We start from the raw sequence: 23668 nt of genomic DNA on the forward strand, positions 1-23668 counted from the left end.
TCTGTTCCAGGTCCCTCCATTGAACGACAGGGAGCGCTTATTCGCGATGGGACACGTCCGCGTAGTGTGCTCGACCTCCTCCGAGGCTTTCATCCCGTTGAGGGTGATCAACCTTTTGGTGCATGCGAGTGAGGTGTGTGAAGGGCGAAGTAAAGAACGATTCTGAGAGCACTTACCACCTGACCATGCGACTTCTTCCCTCCCATTCCTTGCTCCCTTTAAACCTCGCGTACCCCGTAACGAGTTCTTGAAGGATAGGATGCAGCTAATCTTTTGCGCGTAGACGTAACTTGAGTGCGTCCATGAAGGTTATGAAGTTCTGTGCGTTACATGTTTAGTGCAAAGATCGAGCGTGCAGTGAGACGCGGAGAAGTGGGAAATAGGTGAGCAGAGTATCGAAGAATCTCCCTACCTGTGTCGTTTCAGCTATCCATTCTCCAGTCTCCGGACCAGCCTCGCTCGAATGTTCCACCGTAGTGGGTACCCCTACCTTGATCCTGTGCAACGCAGCAGGCGTATCGAGCTATGTCAATGCCGCACGTACAGAAAAAGATCAAAACGTCGGGTGAAAGGAGAAGGAGGAGGAGAAAGGTGACTCACGCGATAGCGGGTCATGAACTCCTCGATCGACGGGATCGAATCCTTGACCAACTTGACCATCGTCATATACTGCGACAACAACCTCGTGCATGCAGGCGAGTACCTCTCGTGGCATATCTCAGCATGTACGAGCTCCACATTGAACCGACCGATAGGATGGATGGAATTGGTAAATAGTGGTGGGACTCACTCAGCGGCAGTAATTGAATCGCGGACGTATGCGCGTTCCTGAAAGTCCAGTGCGACTACAATACCGAAGAGCGTAGCTAGAAGAGAGTATTTCTCCCGTTCTGCGTTGGTGGTGTAAAGTCGGACCTCTTCGTCGAGGGACAGCATCGTCGTGGTTATGGCAGTACCCAGGAGGTGTACAAAGCTATGCCAACTCAGCAGTAGAATGTCAGGGGTATACGCCTGAGATCCCCAGGAGTGATGGTAATAAAGCAGTTAGATAGACAGAGATGTCGTGACATCCACTAATGACAACATTGAAAGCATGGAGTCGTATCGTATACAGTCCGGGAATGACAAGGAAAAAGTGAGACTGGTATAAGTATATGTGCGGCCAGCACCGTCCATCAAGCCTGTTGAGTACTTGCCACCGCTTTCTTCAACGCCTCCAGTTCTTGGAGCAACTTCGCATTTGCTTCCTCCGCTGCCCGCGCCCTTTCCTCGGCTGCGCGCCTTTCCTCCTCGGCTGCCTGTGCCCTTTCTTCGGCTGCACGCCTTTCCTCCTCCGCCCTTTTCGCGGCTTCCTCCGCAGCCTGGCGTTGTTCACGTTCTCGCTGCCTCTGTTCCTCTTGCTGTTTGGGACATCATAAGCGTGGACAGTAAATAGAAATAAGAGATGAATTACCTCTTGTTTAAGTCTTTTTTGCTGTACAAGTTCCTCGAGTAAAGCAACCCGAGTTGTATAATACTGGGCACACACAGCATCTACGCTCTCCTTCCTAGAGACTGGCACCCGAGCCCATGTACCCGCTCGATTGTTCTTGGGAGCTCGCTCGGCACCCTCAAATATTGCATCGACAGCCTTAAACACAGTTTCGGCGAACCAGTAACATTGTGTTTTACGGACGTTGTAGTTGGGCTCGTGTTTCGAAGTCAGATGAACCAAAGTCGCTAGCTCATGTGCAGAAGGTTGATGATTTTCACGAAACTCTAGCGCAGAGATACTAGTAGCCTTCTCGCACCTCCGCTGCAGCTGTTCGCCGGCTTGACTATCCCGGGTTGCCCAACTGGCGAGATCGTTGGCATACCGCCACGAGGAACTGGAAGCAAAAGAAGTGGTAAGTCCAGATGAATCCCTGTCCTTCCGTTTTCCCTTCCCGTTGGCCTTGTTAACTTCGCGCAAAGGCGGGCTGCTTTCGTCAGCACTACTCGCGGTGGAATCTCCAGAGACGTCTGGTGGGGTACCAACGACCACAGCAGTCTCTGGTGGAGCAGCTGGCGGCGTGACGGGCCCCGCCGAAGTATCTAATGGAGCAACGCCCTCGGTAGGTTGTGCGGCTCCTGCAGGATTGTCAACGGGTTAAGTCAACGAACTGAATATGAGAATGACCAAAATCACCTTTTGTCGAGTTGGGCTCACCACGACACCTCTCAACAATGACAATAGCGACGTGCTTTCTGTCGGGGGAGAGGACGTTAAACTGCAGGAATTCATGTTCTTCCTTTCCACTCAGGTTTTTATACCACCCAACTTCGGTGACGGAGCAATCCAAGGTGGCCTCACATTCAAGGATACCACGGTACCAGTCCTCGATGGGAGAGAAGGCAAAGGAGGGTCGTTCTAACTCAGTGAATAAACTTCTGATCTTGGGAGGTTCCGGGGCCATTCCGAATATGCGAACGAGTCTTCGGAAATACCTGAGTAGTTTTCTGAACATGGATGTCGCGTGAGGAGCCAACTTTATATAGGACGGGGTCGTGGTAGGTTGGCTGGAGTTGCGGCTGGAGTTTCCTCTCCTTGAGCCTGAACACAATAGTCATCAGTACCATGTGCACAGCTCTTGATTACATAACACAGTTGGACTAACTGACGTTATACCTTGTATAGCAACAAGAACGATGGCCATCTCAGCAAGTACCCTTATTGTAACCTATCAGTCGACCATCCATTCGCAACACGGTGTGCATGTAATATTTCAGTGTTGTACAGGGCCTGAGAAAGGAGTGGTACAAAGAATATCTCCTTGGGCAGCAAGTTAATTCTCAGACATATACACTACACTGGATCCAATTGTGTCAACTGCAGAGGATGAGAGCGCGAGCAATGGACGGATGTCAGGATCTAAACTATGGTATCAGGAAGTAATCCCCTGGGACAAGGAAACTCGCGGATGGCACGAAAGGCCGCGGACATCGGAGGCCCATCTCGTTGCTACGGAGACATTGTATAAAGTACCGATTGCAACCCAGCGAACAAGGAGCGGGAGAGGTGTGTATGTCGTGTGTGCCATGGGCGGGTGATCGTGTTACATACATCAATTCAAGTGAAAGCAAAACAACAAAACACCGGTGAGCAAGAGAGATCCGAAGGCTGCAGCCGCAGGGTAAAAAGTACAAGGACTGTTCGTAAGGCGCTCGACGATGGCACAAGTCGTGTATGAGACCACTTGTGGTTCAGGTATTTGATCAACGCGGTATCCATAGGAAACCCCAGAGAATGAGTAACATGCCATCGAAGTTGCACCGCTTCACGGTCTCTCGTGCATCTAGAGGAGAAAAAGAACAAGTCCACGGTGTGTACATAATTGCGTTTCGATGGAGATATGTACATAACATGGTGAGAACCTAGGGTCCGAACCCAGTCCTTCGAGAAGGACATGCCTGGTAGGGAATCTGATTTGGAATCGATATGGCATACTGGGACAAGGACGGTTCGTAATAATAAACTGTAACGATAAGAATTCCCTCCAGAAAAAATGCCACTTCGGTGCCTCCGTACCGATCTACGGTACGAAAATGCTGTTATGCTGTATGGCTACAGCCTGTGCATGTCTCAGGAATGTCAATCAATGGCAGCTCGGCATCGAGAACAAAAAACTCACTTACCGCATATGCATCGACTTTGTAACTCGCAAAACTGAGTCGCAATTTACGGACAGAACATCCTAGGTCGCAGGCAAAAGAGCTGAAGCATCGCCGCTGGACGGGGACAAGGCAATCACGCGTGATTCTCAGGAATACGACTCTCAACAACGTTTCAACTACGAAGGACATGAAAATCAAGGCTCAGATGGTCCTAAGAGCGGATGCTCAGCATCCATCTCAGTGTCGCAAATTTTCGAGGCGCATAATAATGCCGCCGGCTGACAATGCTCGCGTATTTCCTTATTAGGGTCATTAAAATGGTCTGGTAATGACATGTCAATGGCTTGGGGGCAGTGCCAAGGGAAGAAATTTCATTGGACAGGAGTTACCTGAGTTACTGAGTGATAACAATCTGATAATGACTGATATGGCATGACATTGTCTTACATCAGCTGAACCTGGGATCAAAGGACAAACTAGTCCAGCTATGATACATCTTCTCTCATGGCTCCCTCCTGTACCACCCATTCAGCTTTGACCCATCAAAATGCTGAATGGAATCATGCTGTTCTCCATCAATGCCCTCACTGTAACAGGAAATTTCAGAAAACCAGTTTCAAGCAGCATGAGGTGAGTTGCAGGAAGCACAAAGAAGATGAGAGGGAGCGTGTAGCTTTCAAATGTCACTATGAAGAGAAACAACTTTTGGAGGATGACGAGCTGCAGGATTGTCAAGTCTATAGAGAGGAATATACTCAGACTTCAAGTTGGTTGAAGCTAAACAATTAACTACCTATAGAGAGGAATATACTGTAGGTAGGTAAGTAAGTGTTCCAATATAATGAATGGAAGGAGTCCCACCTCAGACTTCAAGTTGGTTGAAGCTGAGGTGCAGTAAGGAAAAAAATAAACTGCTAAGTGTCCGCTTTTGGATTATGTAATGCTGTGCTCGGTGAACCACAACTAAGGTAAAAGTGATAAACTCCAACAACAACAAGGTATGTGAATTGGTGCATAGCACAGGCAGACCCAATGTAATGGTTTCTGGCTTCAATTATTAACTCAGCTGCCCACCATCGAGCTGTGAAAGCATTGGTACTCAAATTGCAGCCTTGAGTGCCCAAAGCTCACTGCACAGATACAGGATATTTTTTCATCGATGAACCTGGTGAGTCTGATTTCCATTTATGTTGTGGTCCTAGTCTCAGACAAACTGTGGCTGCAGTCAAGGTGACTATGGGACAAGATTACAATGAGATGAGCAACATGCACCAAGCCTCAGGTATGTATTCATGTTGCAAATTTCTTGGGCATGTGATAAGAACCTTATAATACATGTTAAGGGTGGCTGTTCACACTTCCATTATAAGCCATGCCAATGCCACCCATGTGTCATTGAAAGATTGCCAAAAATGGGTATATGTACATAATATTTTACACATTTGCACTATATCTTAGATAAAATATCACATATTTGCTATAATCTAGCCAAACCTGACCATTATAATGGCAAGTGGTCCATTACATGCTGCTTACAATGGGGGCACATGACAATGGACCAAATAAATTTGTGACACACTTTGGCACACATTCTCGTAGTGCTCATAATTCCCTCAGACATGTTGATGCCAACTGCCACAAGTTCTAATGTGGCAAAACTTCCTGAATTCAAGATCCAATTTCATCTGAGAAGCAATTGACCACCAATTTATCGGTCTTATGAAGAGTTCTGTGTTTGCAGTGAGAAGTCCCCATCCCCAGTTGACAAAACACCTTGGTCCCCATTTCACATGTTGGGTAACTTTGAGTTTGTGGAAATTGCACTCACTTCACTACTCAACCAGCAACAAGTCAATGCCCTGCTGGATCTCTTTGCTCATGTCACACAGGGAGCTGTCCAAGTCATGCTCAAGAATGATGTCAAACTTTGCAAAGTGTGTGATGCAGCTGCAATGGAACTCACTCCAGTATGATTTTCAGATATCCATTTGTTCATCCTACCTATCTAAATAGTTCTCCAGGGTCAAAGTTAAGGTACCATACAAAAAGGAAGAATGTACATTTGAAGCACATATTCACCCACTGTGGGAGTGGGCACTCGATATCTTAGAAAATCCATTCCTTGGTCTGCACTTCACCTGGGACACACAGTGACTTTACAGGCACAACAGCATTGAGTATGAATGTTTTTATGATGAGCCCTGGACCAGAGATTATTGGTGGGATATTCAGGTATGTGCCTGGTCGATATGTCATTCATTACCCATACATAACATGTTGTATTTGTGCTAGTTGAGTCTACCAAATATCAAGAACACCTTGCCATTTGGCCTGATCCTTTATGCTGACAAATCCAACCTATTGTCTTTTGGCACTGCCAAGAGTTACCCTGTCATTGTGTGCTGTGCAAACTTGCCAGTTGAGATTCAGAATAGCAATGTCATTGGCAGAGGTACTGTTGTTGGCTGACTGCCTATTGTGAATGACATCCACTGTTTAGATATTTGTATAGGCTAAGAACATTTCAGGTCCCTGAAGATGCTGAAGAAGAGGGAAAGCTAGGCTACACAACCCTCAAGCATGTCATTTGGCACAAATCTTTTAAAAAGTTACTTCTGGAGATTGAGCAGTACTTGAAGACTGGGTACATACATACATCTTTGCATGACAACATTACCCATTGGCTCTTTCTGAGTCTTATGATGCTGTCTGCTGATTTTGAAGAGATGTAATATACTTCCTTCTTCTTGCTTGGACTAACAATACTAACTCAATGGCCTACTACAGATGCATGGTGGCACTCACTCATGGTCACAGTGGCAAATGCCCTTGCCCTGTATGTCTTGTACCACCAGAGCTACTCCATGACCTCTCTAGGACTTTTGAACCTCATATGCATGCCCAGGGTATCGATGCATTATGTGTTCGTGCTATGAATTGAGCCAAAGGCAATGAATTGCTGAAGTGGTTAGGTTTATGACCAATCAAAGTAAGTTTCCACCACCAAATCACCATCAGCAAACTAATATATAATGGGATGCAGAATGTGTTCTGGCTGATTGGGTTTTCTGATCTCCACCTTGCCTGCAGCTTTGATTGACTGCATTATGGGCATGGTTTTTGGGGCAAGCATGTCTTTGGGGACCTAAAGGTGATTGTAAAGGTGCTCGGGTGACAGATTGAAGCCAATGTCGAGAAGTAGTGAGTCACTGTTTTACAATCAATCACTCTGAACATTGTCACTTCTCACATTTGACAATGACAGCATTGCAAGTTTTCTTCGCTGCCAAAACCTCACACAGTTCAACCAAGTTATTCATGTCACTTTTTCAGATGGTAACAAGCTGGCTGATATCTCCAAGGTATGTGTGTCCAATACTGGATGGCTGTCAATGAACTGTTTCTCTAGCAAATCTTCTATGCAGGGATCAATGTTTTGAAGAAGAGTACAACCCCTGAAGGGTACCAGCTCCTCTGAGTCATCTGAAGCTACCTACAGCTTGATAGCCTCATTGGCTTAGATGTCCAGACTGAATGTATGGTTAACATGATCAACATTGAAATATTGACATTTGATCAGACACTGAAGGTAGTTATACACTTCATGCTCATGCCAATTTGTCGTAATGTGTCATGAAGTCCAACATTGATGGTCTGCAAACTGACTGGAATTTCCTGAAGGTCCACCTCTGGAAGCATGTTGTTTGAGATATCTGCCCAAAGGGTGCTGCATGCAACTATAGCACTTGGCCCAACAAAAGTATGCATAAGCCAATCTGAGATGCATATGAACACTGTTCAAATGGTAGAGATGTTCCTGCTCAGGTATGACAACTGTGTGTGCCAACACTCCTACTCACAGTCACTTTAAAATGCATGTTAGGTCTTGCAGGTAGATCATCAAGTTCTTGCTATGAAGCTTCTCAGATTGCATGTTGATCACCTTGAGAAATCCATCTCTGGGGAATCAGATCCAGAAGTTGATGCAGTCAGTGAGCATACCTCGGTTGATCATATTAAGCTTGGTGCACATGTTGTTGCAACCCAAACCCTGAAAGACTTGGAGGAAAATGGTCAGCCAGATATGGCGTTCCATTGGTTCTGTCAAAGGTCCTGCAAGTTCCTTAATGACACCCTTCTGGCATATGGATATCAAGTCAAGTCATGGATCTCCCTCCCTGCTGACTTCACAGTATGTATCTACACTCTCATTATGCATTCATCTAGTTGAAATTGTGCTTGTGCTAAGGTTAAAGAATACCATTATCTGCTGGTCAACTATGAGTCAACTGTCACTTGGAACCAGTGCACAGATCATCTCTGCTGCAACCCATCATTTTTTGGTGTGCCCTGCTATGACTGTGCACTTATTCAATACACCAAGACAGAAACTGCCTTTGTTCGTCTCATCTGCATGTTTTCCTGTGTCATTCCAGACATAGGAAACATGGAATTTATCTTGGCACAACCCTTCATGACAAGGATTGGACTGGCCTGCACTATTGATTGTGATCTCAGACTCAAACATGTCAAGACAGTTCCACAGGCTGCATCCATCTTCATACCATTGTGCTTGATCATCCAAGGGGCTGTTCTAGCACCTGACACCGAACATGATGATGAATTTTTTGTTGTTGAGCAGCTTGATAGTGATATGTTCCTATGGACACAGGTGATGTAGGTTACTTACCATCTCTAGTGGCCTTCCAACCAGAGAATTTTGAGCACATTGCAGATGTCTGTTCTGACCCATCACTGTATTGTCCTTTGCAAGCTGTCAACCATCCTAGCAAGGAAACTGAAGACTTGCAACATGCTCAGTAGTAGATCAAAGGTACTTGGGCAACAGATTGAAGCTGGCATCGAGAAATAGTAAGTCATGATTAATACCATTGGCAACCACTCTGGAATGGACGACATCAGATGCATGCCCAACTCTTTTCACCCCTGCTGTGGAGCAAAGTGGTAAGTAGTAGGTGCACTGATGCAGGGAGTCATTGGGGGAATATGGTGAGGTCTGTTTGACTACTCATTATGCCCACCACACAAAACTCAATCTACTGGATGCTGGACAGCAGGCTGCCAGAGTGGACAATGGTCTTGTTTTTTTATGTATGACTACAGAGATATGCTCTGACCAACAAAGTGTTGAAACTACAGGGCAAAGGGATGTATATAGGTCTACAAGGCTATTGAAGCCTCAAAGGTGAAGAAACCATGATTCAGCTCCTCTTCCCTTGCCTAGTCCTCCCTCTTCCATTTTCCAAGGACCTTCTTGACACAACTTGTTCAGCAGGGAAATGGTCCAGCACATAGATGATGGCTTGTAGGGTGTTACAGAAAGTCAGAATTGAATGGAAGTCGATGTCTGTGTCATGCCTAATCATCTCAGTGATGGGAACATCATTGGCTGGGACATCAGGAGGGGGATAAGCATTGAGGGAGAGTAATGCAGGGTCTATGGTGGAGGGCATAGAAATGGCAGCAGGAGCGGCCCATTCAGGGGGCAAACTGTTGGGAGAAAAATGCTAGTGGTGAGTCAATATCGATGGACTAGTACACAAGCAGAACAGAAGACATACCACCAAGCTGTACAAATTGCTGAACATGTCTGTCACTGCCTCAGTGGTCTCAGGCACATCAACAGGTGTCAAAGTGCCATTGGGAATTTTGAATGCATTGGGGGCCATGGGTGGGGCAGGGAAGGGGCAGATTTGAAGTCACTGAGTGTGGAAGAGGAGATTTCGAGTTGAAGTTGCCAAGCATGGAGGGGGAATCAAAAGTCACACCTTGCAAGAGGCCAACAGTTGACTGTCAGTGAGGGGAATTTGTGAATGAGGCACAAGGTGAATTTCATATGATGCAAGAACAGAAGCTACTAATTTAAACAGATACTGAACAAATGGAGACTGTGAGGATGCAAGAGCGCTGAAGATACTCGAGGTGGATACACTACTGACATGAGCTTACAGGCATATGGTAAGGTGTCAGGAAACAGAATGAGCGTTGGTGATGCTTTGCACCTGTGGATACAACAGATGCATTGCTGGCCAGTCAAGGTCATGATGGAATGCATTCGAGTCAGATGAAGTATTGGGAAGTTGAGCATACCCTTTCACCTTTGTATCCAATTCATCATGCACTTACCTGCTGACTTTTTTCCTTGGCAACATTCAGATCTTTGTACAGAATGCAGTATCTGGTCTCATTTTTTTTCACATTCACATGCATGTATACAAAACTCACAATACATGTTGTGAGCAAGACAAAGTCTAGTGTACTCGACCATGTCCCTCTTTGCAACTTTCTGTCCTGCCCATGATTCGACCCACTATACATGCTTTTTCACACTCTGTCCCCATTCCATCATGTTGAGTGGCATGGCATGGGTGTCTGCGAAGTTAGCACAAGCTGTTGCTGCTGTATCTCCTGCTAAGACCATCCATGTGCCAGAGTAAGTGGTACAACCTAAACCATTTCCAACATGCTAAATGTGCCAGCTGTTCAATCTTTGTTCACTGAGGGGAACCTGCCTAGCCTTCCACTCATGCATGAAGTCATATCCTCATAGTGAGTACCTGCCTTCTTGGAATTATGTGTGGTGTTGATGTTGACCAGACCTTCTTAGTCAACCTTCTGGATATAATCTCAGCACAGTCTGGAAGGAATTCGATGGATTACTTTAGAAGAAATCAGGAGTAAGGCTGCCTTCTACTTCTTCATACATCTCTCAGTTCTGTCTCATCTTCTGACTAAAGCATTTCCTTACAGGCAAATGTTGCCCCTCTTCTTAATTCATGCCTATAGACAGCCCCAATTATCACCACTTTCCTGGGGCACAGGCATCTGACTCAGTCATGCAATCATGCCATGCCTCTAGGACTGCACACCCACCAGCAGATGCACAGCCCACACCTCAATGGGCATGACCAGCTCGATTAGATGTCAACAGGCTCAACTCGAAATCACTATGATTCTGTGAGACGACCTTATGTGGATAGCAGGTGGTTCGAAATGTGTTGCCTCATGGGATTCAGTACTTTGGCAACCCTGAAAATTGCACTACAACAGATTTGGATCTGAGGAGTCATGCAAGGTTAGAGGAGGTGGAGAGGTTATGGATAGTGCCATGGAGAACATGGTCCAACTGACAAGTTCCAGACAGGTGTGAGATGTGGATTCGGAGGAGTCACAAGGTGTCAGCATGAAGTAGAAAGAAGGGTGTAGCTATGGGAGACTTGATCATATTTTGGGTGGATCACAGGTGTAGGTGGATTCTGAATGATGCACCCACTGATGATGGGGGAGTTTCGGGAGAGGACAATCATGAGTTGTACTCGTTCTCCTCTAGTTTTGCATGCTGATCTGGTGCATTGGCAGGCCTAGACAATGAGTACAGGTACTGGTCTTATGTCAAAACCCATGCCGCCCATGTGGTTCTCTCCCAAGGGTCCCTGGCAGGAGGCTGTGGACATACTACATTGGTCCTACACAGATTGGCTGCTCACCCATCCCCAACCAATTCAGCTGCCTTTTAGTCAGGAGGAGTGTCAGGAACCATTGAGACTACTCAATGGTGAGGCTGGGACATTTCCATTCAGTTCTACTTGTTTGATTTTTTTTTGACAGATCCAAGTCAGCAATCCACTCTTTCATACACATGCATGGTCACTTGCATTCTTCTACATGCCAGTGAGTTTTTGCACCATACCCCTTGTTGGTGTTATGTTCTTACAGGCTAACATTCTTCATCAGCTCATTGGTGTCAGGTCAATTTCAGGCCACACAAACTGCTCCCATGAGACATCATTGCCACACACACATCAAGGCAGACCCCAATGCTATGCATGGCAGTCAAGATATTGATCAGTATACTGTGCCTTGGCACCCATTCTTGTTCATGGATTGAGTGAGATATAGTGGCCATTTTGTTGTGGAGGGGAATGTAAGCACGCAGAGTAGTGCACCACTGTTTGTCATCAGTGCATGTACCTGTCTCATGGTGAGGGTTAATTGTTATGATGATAGTCATACTCATTCCTAACTTCTTTTCCTTCCCTGCTTTCTGCTTGCACAGTCTGCATTATCCTCAGTGCCTCTGTCACACTTATCTCATTCCTGGGACTGGATGGTATCACACACATTGGAGGTCTGGTTGCCATTTCATGTTCCATTCTGAGCATGGTACATCTTTCCTGTCTATTTTCCAGTATAAAGCAGAGTTGCTGCAGGGTTCTGCAGCTGTTCATCATGCAGCTGCTGCCCATGAAGGATTCATATTTCTCCTGGTGAGTTTGCAGTTCCCCATTATTGCTCCTACCCCTAACTCATCTCAAACCACTTACAGTGCCAAAGCATTCTGCTCTCTCTTCTGCTAGTTTTTCTTGCATATTCTGTGGCTGGGTTCATCACCAGCATCGTTGTCTACACTAGAATCTGTAACATTACATGAACAGAATAAAACAGCTGTAATATTATAATCAGAAAGAAAGCAAGAAAAAAGCTCCTGAAAGGTCAGTTTCAGATTCAAGTTAACATCAAGTCAATTCACATGACAATGCCTGTGACCTTGTGTTGTTGCATATAAGTTATTCACTTGTGAATTTGTACTGCATCAACATCAATCCCCAGAATGCATGGTTGATTACATATCAAAAGGGACTAAGGTGAGCAACTTTCGTACATGTAGTCACCTACTGCTGATGGCATTGTCAAATTCGTGCTTTATTATGTCCTCAGACCAGTTCAATAGCTGGTTATGTCCAACCACTGATATCCAACCTGCTGACAGTCCGCCATGTGGATTCCCTGAGGCTACTACTATGTACATATTGCTTTTTTTTGTACTATTCGAAATTTCCATATTCATCTAAGAGCACCCAACTGGCAGGTGTTGACCTCCATTGGGATTTGTGACATCCATTGCCCTTAATAAGGAGAATAAAGGGAGGCTTGCAAAGGTTCACAACCATCTGTGTGTGGCCTTACCATTTCCTCTGATCCTTAACATCCATTTGCTTCACTGATATGGCACCCAGTGCCTGCTTATGATGCCTTCAACTCTGATGCCAAGGATGGAGGTCCTGAAGACTTCAACCCTGATGAAGGGACAAACAATACTGACTTGGAAGACCTGGACAGTGATGCTGAACAGCACAGGCAACTTACTCATGTTCCCAGACCTCAAGCTGATGTTGCTGAGCTGTGAGCAGTATGTATTTATACATTCTTGTTCATGATGAGTCACCAGGCATTAGTGCTGACATGATGCTAGGCTCTCAGTGTTGTGCAATGAGCATACACCAAATATTGCAAGGAACTGTGCCAGACAAGGAAGGCTCTCTTCAAAGCCAATAGCCAGCGTTCCAAGTGGTCCAGGAACATGTCTAGCAAGTCAAACAGCCTCACAACTTGTATTGAGCAAGAAGCAAAGACATACCTCCTACTGTATCATTTGTTCATCATTCAAAGCCTTTTCCCAGCAGCTCCAAATCCCAATACTGATCAATGCAATCCAGCATGGTGGAAATCACAGGATGGGAAGCTCAAGGGCACTCTGACTGAGCTTTATGAGATGATTCCTGCAGATTTACATGAGTCAATGGTAACCTACAAGCAATTTGGCTCCATGGTACATGTAATTCCAACCTTGGTGACCACTAACATATTAATTTGTTTTAAGTTTGTACAAGTGCATGGTCAGGAGAGATCCAATGTCCTCAAAGTCATCAAGGACTGTGCTGGCATGTTATTCACCCCATATAACATTTCACCTGAATCTCTTTACTGGAAAGCCTGCTTGTAAGAAGGACAACAAGGCATGCCTGGCACTCTTGAAGAAGGATGGAGTTGGAGAATACACCTGTTTTGCACCCATTCTTTTTGCAGATCCTAAGCAGATGATTACTGGAGGCTTCTTGAAGAGTCCCTGTCCTAGTTAAGGTAAGCATGCATGGTTCAATGCTGCTCTTAATCAAAAATTGATTTCAGCCCATTAGGTTATCTGTGTCCTGATGTTTGGAAAATCGATCCTTGCAGAAAACAAATGTGGATGGCCCCCAGCCAGGGGTCAGAAGATGGGCATGCTGAGTGTTACTGAGGGCCTGATTGCTGGTGCCTGCATCTTGGTGAGGGTGTCCATGGTCACTGTGCTAGTACATGCTGACATCAATATCATACCAAGGTTTGATTCCTATTGTTACATGATCCTGAATTAATTGCTACTGGTGCAGAAATGCAGGTCAACTACTGATCAGAATATGATTTCTACCTCAAGAAGCTTTTCAAAGCATCTCCTTGGGCTGTCAGTGTGATGAATTTCTTCAACCAGGAAGTCTTCAGGAAGGGGTCTCAATTGGCAAATGTTGAATCTGAGGTATTTGTGAATGTGGAGCAGCCACATACTTGGGAAGATGAATTTTTAGATGAACTCAATAACATTGACCCTGCTGAGAGTCACCCCTGCCCATTTCCACACTGCATGACCTCAATGCCCCTGGCAGCTGTGATTCAGATCTATGTGACTCTGATCTGTCATTGGTCTCTTGCACTCCATCACCTGTTGCTGGCTTGGTCACTCATTTCAATCCCCCTCACTCTTGTCCAGCTAGTGTCACTGCTGCACAAGCTGATCTCAGTGCTCAAACTATTTCTGGTGCTTCTTGTTGATCGTCCCCTTCTATCTCAATTGGGCAGCCAATTTCAAACAGTGGTGTTGAGGTGTCAGTAGTGACCAATGCTGTTGGTCAGATGAACATGTCTGGCCCAGCTGAGGCTGAAACATCTTGATCCCAATGAGCAATTCCAGTCATGAGTCACCAGTGCAGTGCAGCCACTCAAAAGGTGATTCCAGCCATTCCCAAGGTGGTTCCCAAGGGTCTTACAACTGATATTCATGCTACTGAACCAGGTCTGGAACCCACCCGCTGTGGTCACCATGCTACCACTACAAGGTCCTTGATGTTATGCCTGAGCACAGTGACTTCTTCAAATGGAATAGGCACAAAGCGCACAAGGGGGAGTCTACAGGCCAAATGTGTTGTAACCCCTATGGCTCAGTTATCTCTGAGGTCCAGCAGAGGTTCTGTCTACTAGTGAGTCCCTTGGGTTGTTCACACAGAGAGAGAACAAGGATGAAAGAGAAGGAAGTTAGCTGAGTTGCAAGCTATCAAAAAACTGAGGATACAAGGTAAAGTATGTGGGTTTATATACCTCTAAGTATGAGTACCATACCAGTCACAATGCAACATGTCATGACATGTATCCACAGTAATCAACAGAACAATCAGACAAATAGATAAGTCAAAGGGAGTCATACGGTGTCATATGATGGGGGTAGGCAGGGATATGAAGGCTATACTGGTTGCGCAATCAATGCGCAGTTGGGGGCCTGACACTGGAGCTATAGTACAACAAGTGAGCAATATAAATGAGTCAAATGGAACAAGAAGGAAACATGTCGTCCATCAGAGAGGGCAGTGGAACACTGGATCAACCCAAAGGCATGGCTTTGACAGGTATTGGAAATACCATGACAACAGGAGATCTGAATGTACCCTGGAACATTCGAGCCCCTAGGATGGCAATGATTACAAGGGACATGACAAGGGACATGACACACATGACCATGAGAAGTCAAAAAAGGCAAGACCCCTGATGGAGGCATAACACTTGAAACTGAAGAAGATGAAGGTTTGAATTAATAGCAGTACCAGGTGTCACTTATGTGCTGGGTTTCTATATGTTCTACAGTCTTTGATTTAGCTTGCATCCCATTATATTAGATGCAATTCATGTTTCAAGGTCATGTAGATCTACTTGTAATACATTCATTCACTGTAATCATACATTGTCACCATTGTCCTCTGGAATTACCTGATCTGATTTCTTCGAAGTCATTCAAACTCTGCTGGCTATATTATAAGTGACTCACCCCTCTTCTCATGCCTTGTTGTCTCCTGCATTGTTGTCCTGGTTCATTGCATTGTCATACAGTGTTGTCACTGTTATCCACCCCATTGTGCTCATTCATCATTGTCTGTTGCCTGGGGAGTGGGTTTGAGGGTCGAGGTATGTTTCCCCCATGACACTATTATTACTTCTGACATTAACTTTTTTCAAGGTTCCAGACAACTCATGACAGCATTGTGTGTCAATGCTATGAATGCCTCTCATGCAACACTTATTCTATCTTCCTCATCCCATCACCCCATATTGCCACTCCCATTGGTTCACTAATCTTGTGAGTATTTTAATTACACTGTAAGCTATGATCTGATGGTTGTTGACAGCATATGCATTTGCTTTTGTCCTTGTGTCATCATTGCAATGACCCCCATACTTATGTTGAGCTGCTGTCCTTTCCTCCCCTTACTGCTCTTAGTCACTCATTGTCTGCTTCACATGTCTGCTCACACCACTGGCATTATTAGGTAGAACTCTCCAATTATTACTACCACTCATCTATACATCAATAAGTAGTGATTTCCGAATGGAATTTTAACCATCATCGTGAGTGTACCAAGGCAAAATGAAATAACAATGGATTGTCAAAATATTAATAAATAATAATGGTTAGTATACATTGTGATGAGTTCCACTGGTATTGCTATGGGTTCTTCACCATTGTCATGCTGTTAGAAGTACTTATTAGGCCACAACAATATAATACCATGATTAGGTAAAATAATGAGTTATCAAAGTCATAATCATGAGATGACATGTATTTCAACCACATGTTCATGGAAAGTGGGTGGCATTACAAGTCATTAAAAGGCAGCATGGGAAATCCGCTCCTATTAAGGTATGCTAATGACTTGTCATGGATCTAGGAAATTTGTGACAAGCCCACTTCTCAATTTCACATGCAATGACAACATAAATTCGACAGATGCATTGCAGTTGCATTGGCCATCCATACCCATATGTAACAGAATGACAATCCCTGCAATTGGGGTGTTCCAGTCGATGATGGTCAACGCATCCCAGAAGTAAGGGAGTTGGAGGAATGAACTAAGAGTGGCATACCCCTTTGTTTTTTGACCATAGACCCACCAGAGCAGGCAAGATTGGGGAGGGGATAGTTGGATCACCATAGAAAAATAGTCACTGGCATTGCAGATGAGGGAGGCAGTCATCTGCACAAGAATCAAGGGGGAGAGAGTGGAAGTACAGCATCATAATCTCTGAAAGAGTGATGTTGCAGAACCTAACCCTATTGCCACAGTCCTTCCAGTGGACCTTTGGCTTTCAGAGGGGGTGGATCCCCAAGTTCACCTTATTTCACCTTCTTTTTCATTAACAAAACTACAAAAACAACTAAAAATAAACCGTCTTTGCAGGATAGGACGTCTTCCACTTCGGTTGTCATGTGCTAAGCCAAACCCCAAGCCATATTCCCGCCTGTCTGAGGAAAAATCAAAGGGGAAATGGCTGCCTGATGCTCGCCCTTTTGAGGAACCAGTCAAAGGAGCCAGAGGGGTCTATGCGATATCGACTGACCTATACGAGCACGTGAAAAATGGTGTGTCAAAGGACTCAACAGGTCTGGAACCCAAGGGAAATGTCACCGTGGCAGAAGATGGAACAAAATGATTTGGAACCACAAGGTTGTATATTCCTCCAGATCATCGCCAACATTGTATGAGGTCATTCCATGACCACAAGTCAGCCAGCCATCCCAGACAGAAAGCAATGTTCACCAAGATGAGAAAAGAGGTATGGTGGGAAGGTATGGGAAGGGACATCAAAAAGTATGTGTCGGGATGCCCACTTTGTCAAACCACGAAGGTCGTCACACACCCACCAACACCACCCATTGTCCTGCACGAAACCCCCCAAACCACCTTCCCATTTCAACAAATCTCAATGGACCTTGTAACAGATCTTCCCATCTCCGGGAACGACAAATACAACTCAATTCTCATGGTTGTTGATCAAGGGCTAACAAAAGCCATGTTGTTCCTTCCATGTCATAAAACAATTGACTCTGTTGGCCTCGCCCGACTCTTCCATCAGTTCATTTATTCCCAATATGGAATACCAGAGTCAATCATCTCAGATCATGGACCCCAGTTTGTATCATCCTTCACCAGAGAGCTGTACAAGGCTCTAGGGATAAAGGCCAAACTTTCATCAGGTTATCATCCTCAGACAAATGGAGAAAGTGAACCAGTCAACCAAGAAGTCGAAGGGTATTTGTGCCTCTACTGTTCCGAGTTCCCTAACTCTTGGTCCTCTAAACTTCTGTCAGCAGAGTTCACCCATAATTCTCAGGTGCACTCCATCCATCAAATGACTCTGTTTTTGCTACTCCTTGGATACCACCCGTCCCCTTACCCCGAGGTTCAGCTCACCCTGGTACCATCAGTAGACAAAAGGCTCGAAAAGCTGGCAGTGAGCTGAGATGTTGCGATACTTGCACACAAGAAGGCACAAGATCTGATGCATTCATGCTCAAAAGGGTCTTATGTCACACCCCAAGCCAGAGATCAGGTACTTTTGGATACTGGACATCTCCATATCAAAAACCAGTGCGACAAGATTGCACCCTGACATCTTGGCCCCTTCACGGTGACTCAGGTTGTGTCACCAGTCACTTTCTGATTGGACCTTCCACCAATGTGGAAAGTACACCCTGTGTTCCACACCTCACAGATCTTCCCTTTCATCAAAAATGAAACTTATGGGGCTGCACCCGCAGCTCCTTTACCCAAACTTGTGGATGATGAGATTGAATGAGAAGTGGAGTCTATTCTTAACCACAAAACTGATGGTCATAGGGGAAAATGACGGTACCTGGTCAAGTGGAAAGGGTTTCCACATTCATCAAATACCTGGGAACCTGAAGAACATATAAAGGAGCACACCTCCAAGGTGCTTGACCAGTACAAACTTGCCCACCACCTCAAAAATTAGATGGACTCCCCTCGCTCCATAAACACAGAAAACGACCATGCCAATCTCCCCATCCCCACAGAATCCTTTCACGACACCAATGACAACAGGCTCATTCCACCTGTCACTGTCTATGCCCCAGCCTCGCCTCCAACATCCCCCACTGGCTTTTATGTCTCTGACTTCTCCTCACCCATCTCTCAATCCTGTCTGCTATTGCCCCCTGTCCCCAGGGCTTGGGGACCATGTCCACTCTTGGCGTTCTCAATCAAATGCATCCCTGCCCCAAAGGCCAGAGTCCCCCTCCATGAGGACAGTAACTGCAAGGGAAAGGGTAAAGTGCGAGTTGACAATGACCCTGATAGTCCAACAGCCACCTCCAGTAGCACCAATGTTACTGAACCTCCCCACTTACACACCACCTTCACCACCTACTCTGACAGCCCTCAACACACAGCCCTCAACCTCCTTGTGACCGCTGCCACTGCCCGGCTTGACCAGCAGCGACTACCAGTCTCAGCAAGTGACTACTTGGACATTGTTAGGGCACTTGATGTCTTCCATGATGGGGACAACATTGATGGGTGCTCACCAGAACAGGTTGAGTATTTTGGGATGTTGTCTCAAATCTACAGAGTGTCAGATGTGATCAATGGATTGGTGTCGAAGGTCCACACTAGGAAGCTAAGCAGCACTGCTCCCCTTTCAGAGGTGATAATGATTGACATGTTGGAGAAGGTGTTGTCAGATATTACTGAAGCTGTAACCAGAGGAGCTTGTCATCACTTATGGAATCAGCAAATTGGCGAGTTCCTGGCTCTGCCTGCTTCTTGCATTCTTGATCGCATCAAACTGAAGCAAGAGGAATCATCAGCTTCCAGTATGAAACCCACTATCTTGGATCAGGAAAAAGAGAAGGAATGGTGCGCCATCGAGTTGGGGTTTGTCAACTCTGGAGATCTGTTTAAAGAGGTTGGTGCCTGCCTTGGTACAGGGACTCATAACTCCACTTGGGAGGTTTTGCTACAGGATGCATCATGGGCAGGAATCCATAAAAACTATCATAACGCTGTCCACTCCGCTGATCCTCTCCCTTCGACTCCCTTTGTCCCTGTACCTTCTGATCAACTTCGGTTCTATCTTGGAGGGCAGTCTCCAGTCCCACCGGACCATGTCCTCTATCAACATGCATGTTACCAGTGCCGTTACCTGGGCCATTGGTCATGCTGCAATGGATGTGGCTCCCATTTTACTCTGGCCCTCGAGGAACTGCCAACTCCATCACCATTGTCGCCCATCGCCAACAGAACTTGCTCCCGCATCTATACTACTCGCCAACCCCTATCCTCCCACCCTGCCAATGCGACTTCCGGCCCATCCTCAAGGGTCTGAGGACCTTAGAGGGGGGGGTGATGTTACACTTCCATCAGGGGTCTTTCCTTTTTTGACTTCTTTTTGGTCACATGCATCATGTGACTAGTCACATCTCTAATAGTTGTTGCCATCCTAGGGGCTCAAATGCTCCAGGGAACATTCAGATCTCCATCTGTCAAGGTATTTCCAATACCTGTTGAGACCACATTGCCACTATGATCCAGCATCCCACCGCCCTCTCTGATGGATGACTTGTTTACTTCTTGCTTTTATGACTCATCCCTGACTCGTTTATATTGCTTATATGTTGTACTATAGCTCCAGTGTCAGGCTCCTCACTGCGCATTGATTGCACCAGCCAGTACAGCCTTCATTGCCTCCCTACCCCCATCTTTGACACCATATGACTCCTATTTATTTCATTGATGGGATTGTTGATTACTGTGGATACACGTCACGATGCATCTGTCACAACTGCTACAGTACTTGTACTTAGGAGTATATAATCCCACATACTTCATCCTGTATCTGCAGTTTTTCAATAGCTTGCAACTGAGCTTCATCCCTTTGCTTTATCCTTGTTCTCTCTCTGTGCGAACAACCTCAGGGACTCACCAGTAGACAGAACCTCTGTCGGATTATCGCAATAACTCAGCCATAGCGGTTACGACAAGTTTGGCCCATAGTCTCCCACCTCATGCACTTTGTGCCTATTCCATTTGAAGAAGTCACCGTGCTCAGGCATAACAGCACTAGCAGTAGCATTTCTAACAACTGACCTCATACTGTGAAATCAGCAACCTCCAGATGGCCAAGGGAAGCACTCAGAAGGGTATGAGAATGATTGGTCCTACCCCAGGCCGTTGGGTGAAGCAGCTGGAAGTCAAGACTCAGAGAACTGGAGGTAGATATAGTTTGCAATTGGTAGAAGTCACAATCAAACAGCCAGATCTAACAACCCCTGTCCACTCTCCCTGATCCTCACCATCCAAGCATTCAAGGTCTCGCTCCCTCAAGTACTTTGATGCATGGGCCCACTGGTCCAGCAGCTGATGTTACTGTGGAAAAAGGTATGCAGCAGTTCACCAACCCAAAAGTGGACCTCACATGGTGTGTCAGATGCAGAATGATCACATCTGTGAATGGGTTCCATGGAAGGGGGAGTTCTTGAAGATACTCCTGGAGCTGGAAGCCTCCCCAGAGCCAAGGAACTGCACCTGGTGTGGCAATGACAGGGTATACAGATGTCCAGATTGCTTGCATCAGCCCCTATTCTGCACAGAATGTTGCCAGAAGAGTCATGAGAGCCTGCCTTTCCACAGGATCCAACAGTGGACAAGGGACTTCTACAAGGAATCTGCCCTCCACATGGTGAGACATCAGTTGGTTGCCCAGAATTACATTCACATCAAGACCCACAGACTGGCATTCAGTTGCACCTAGGACATGGCAGAGCACCCTGTCCCCATGTGATCGCACAAGCCCAGCAAGCAGCAGGCGAACCTCTGCCCATGGATGATCAAGAATGGGCAGATGTGGAACATATCAAAGAAAACCCAAAGCACCTCCATTCTCCAGCAGGGTCAAGATATCTCACCATCATGGATGTTACAGGTGTTCATTTCATTGTAGTGAATTGGTGTGAATGTGAGACTGCAGAATCCCAATACATACAGTTACTCAGAGCCAAACTATTTCCCTCAACATTTGAGAAGCCAAGCACTGCATTCACATTCACAGTTCTGGATGACTTCCTGAGGGACAACCTGGAATGTGGAATGTCTGGCATGAACTATTACAGCAAGTTGCATCAGATCACATCCAGTGTGTTTCCACACCTCATTCCAGTAAGATTTGGTATTTTGGTTCCAAGTGTTGGAATGTCTGAAGGGTCAATCAGGATAGATACCATGAGCTTCTATGGGTTGCACAGAAATGGCAATACCTCAAGCTACTTAAATGGAATGGATTCCACCAGACAACCAGGTCAGCAGAGAAAGGTGGACTGGCATTATTTTGCACAGCATGCCCCCAGCATGGAATAAATGTTGATACTAATGAGGATTTGGACCAGTAAGTGGCTCCAATAATGCAATCCTCATATGCTGACCTTCTCCAGCTGGCAGTTCACCCACACAGTAGTAATGGATGGAAACTTTAAAGCAGAACACATGCATGAGTGGAAATCTGAAGATCAGGTGTGGTTGATGGACAGACTAGGTTATATTGGTGACCAATCCACACTACACAGACTATTTGAAGGCCACTCCACATATTGTGGAGGTATGAGTTCATTCAACCTGTACAAAACATGATCTGAGCTCAGGCACAGAAATCCACCTGCAACAACCACAGAGCTATCAGTCAGGCAAACACAGCCCAGGGAAAGCTTCATGCAACCAGAATTGGGGCAACTGCATGTGCACAGCATGGATGCTTTTATCCACATTGTGTTGTTGACTTCCAAAAAGGAGAAAGGTATGAGGTTGAATCATCAATTTTGACACCTGCTGATGGCACTGCAGACAGTTGAACATGGACTACTCTTTGGCAAATGCATTGGGATACAATATGGAAGGGATCAAACAAGTGGTTTGCTTCTACAACATTAACTGCTCCTACATGATGAATCTGCAGAAGCATGTGGGTTGAAGTGAGATGATTGATATCCTGTCATCAGTTTGGATTTTCCCTGGAATTGGCATATGGCATGGGAATGGGCACAAGAAGGAATGTTATGCACAGTATGCCCCACTGTTCATCAAGGGGGCCAGATGGGTAGATGGAGAAATCATTGAAACATTGTGGTCTGTGATGACCTCACCACATCGCCAAGAACTGCTGGATTTCCAGATGAATGATTTCAACTTCATGAAGATGATTCAGATTGGTTAGTCTGAGGATCCACTTGCAGTGCACTCTCTGACATCCAAGATTAAGCAGATAGCCTCTCATGGAAGCTCAAAGCAGCTCAAGCAGCAGGGCCATTGGCAAGGCAGGCATATATAAAGCTAGATGAAGCCTTGACTGCAGAGCAGTGAAACAGCTGGCAAATGCAAGAGATTCATGCACTGCATGATCATGTCAACAACCCATCTGTCATGGACATCTTCAAAGTTCAATTAACGGTGGGTATGGTGTCTGCCTTTTTGGATAAATGCAAAATACTGACATATCATGAGAAGCACCAACAGTGTGTGCCATAGAACTAGCATTATTGGAGGAACCAAGACCCAGTGGAAGCCTACATGGAGCAGCTAGTTGGCTAGCACATGGTTTACACTTAGAAGAGGCCATAACCTCACTTCACATGGACAGAAAGGACATCAGGGAACAGGCATCAGAATTGAAAAAATTGGCTATGGCATGCTGTGCTGATTGCATTTCATCTGAACAATCAGGTTTTATCATGGATGCCACAATTTACTTGAAGCTGCACCTTGAAGCAGGCTCCAACACTTCCACCAGCAAACCTGTACAGCAGACTGCATTTCTTGATGCAAATTCAGAGCAGGATTATGCTTCAGATGATGGTTGGCTGGACAATGTGGGGGATGAGTTGCCTGCTTCAGATGGAACCCTGGCAGGACTGCAGGACAAATTGCCACTTCCATCTGCTCTTGGCATTGATGCATGTCAAGCTCAAGGGCTTCAAAATCTTGCAGAAATGGAGCTGAAGCTTCACACAGGTCAAGCTAATGATGTGCTACATGGCCTCCATCTTATATTGGCAGACAAGGCAGCTGTCTTTTGGGGGGTGGTGCAC

General features: G+C 45.7%; 6 protein-coding genes across 6 annotated transcripts; 3 read left to right on the forward strand and 3 right to left on the reverse strand.

The window, feature by feature from the left end:
* Positions 1-198: 198 nt before the first annotated feature.
* On the reverse strand, positions 199-1065 carry F5J12DRAFT_502448 (vacuolar protein sorting-associated). Its single transcript, XM_051739745.1, has 4 exons — positions 791-1065; positions 601-703; positions 413-523; positions 199-319 (listed from the first exon to the last, which is right to left on the reverse strand). Exons 1-4 carry the CDS (start codon positions 934-936, stop codon positions 266-268), a joined length of 414 nt encoding a protein of 137 aa, XP_051595139.1. The 5' UTR covers positions 937-1065; the 3' UTR covers positions 199-265.
* Positions 1066-1165: 100 nt separating this feature from the next.
* On the reverse strand, positions 1166-2599 carry F5J12DRAFT_863952 (uncharacterized protein). Its single transcript, XM_051746982.1, has 3 exons — positions 2168-2599; positions 1454-2109; positions 1166-1400 (listed from the first exon to the last, which is right to left on the reverse strand). The coding sequence occupies exons 1-3, from the start codon at positions 2484-2486 to the stop codon at positions 1176-1178; spliced, it is 1200 nt and encodes a 399-aa protein (XP_051595140.1). The 5' UTR covers positions 2487-2599; the 3' UTR covers positions 1166-1175.
* Positions 2600-2667: 68 nt separating this feature from the next.
* Positions 2668-3915, forward strand: F5J12DRAFT_929940 (uncharacterized protein; the record flags this gene model as incomplete). Its single annotated transcript, XM_051749514.1, has 8 exons — positions 2668-2728; positions 2855-3037; positions 3094-3117; positions 3319-3341; positions 3411-3479; positions 3520-3556; positions 3590-3672; positions 3718-3915. 8 exons carry the CDS (start codon positions 2668-2670, stop codon positions 3913-3915), a joined length of 678 nt encoding a protein of 225 aa, XP_051595141.1.
* Positions 3916-5423: 1508 nt separating this feature from the next.
* On the forward strand, positions 5424-8314 carry F5J12DRAFT_786626 (uncharacterized protein; the record flags this gene model as incomplete). Its single annotated transcript, XM_051743490.1, has 12 exons — positions 5424-5567; positions 5647-5758; positions 5796-5865; positions 6146-6277; positions 6421-6469; positions 6606-6622; positions 6899-6995; positions 7043-7095; positions 7315-7458; positions 7561-7825; positions 7883-7976; positions 8070-8314. 12 exons carry the CDS (start codon positions 5424-5426, stop codon positions 8312-8314), a joined length of 1422 nt encoding a protein of 473 aa, XP_051595142.1.
* A 541-nt stretch (positions 8315-8855) lies between these two features.
* Positions 8856-9323, reverse strand: F5J12DRAFT_786627 (uncharacterized protein; the record flags this gene model as incomplete). The annotated part of the gene is made up of 2 exons (XM_051743491.1): positions 8856-9161; positions 9216-9323. 2 exons carry the CDS (start codon positions 9321-9323, stop codon positions 8856-8858), a joined length of 414 nt encoding a protein of 137 aa, XP_051595143.1.
* A 597-nt stretch (positions 9324-9920) lies between these two features.
* Positions 9921-14018, forward strand: F5J12DRAFT_786628 (uncharacterized protein; the record flags this gene model as incomplete). The annotated part of the gene is made up of 18 exons (XM_051743492.1): positions 9921-10087; positions 10191-10203; positions 10514-10611; positions 10705-10798; positions 11020-11209; positions 11263-11325; positions 11711-11817; positions 11844-11921; positions 12118-12146; positions 12222-12299; positions 12570-12607; positions 12672-12837; positions 13105-13264; positions 13316-13434; positions 13557-13575; positions 13632-13816; positions 13874-13936; positions 13964-14018. 18 exons carry the CDS (start codon positions 9921-9923, stop codon positions 14016-14018), a joined length of 1722 nt encoding a protein of 573 aa, XP_051595144.1.
* Positions 14019-23668: the final 9650 nt, after the last annotated feature.

The sequence above is a fragment of the Pisolithus orientalis genome (genome assembly GCF_024613125.1).
Source record: "Pisolithus orientalis strain OTSU chromosome Unknown F5J12scaffold_61, whole genome shotgun sequence".
NCBI lineage: Eukaryota > Fungi > Basidiomycota > Agaricomycetes > Boletales > Pisolithaceae > Pisolithus > Pisolithus orientalis.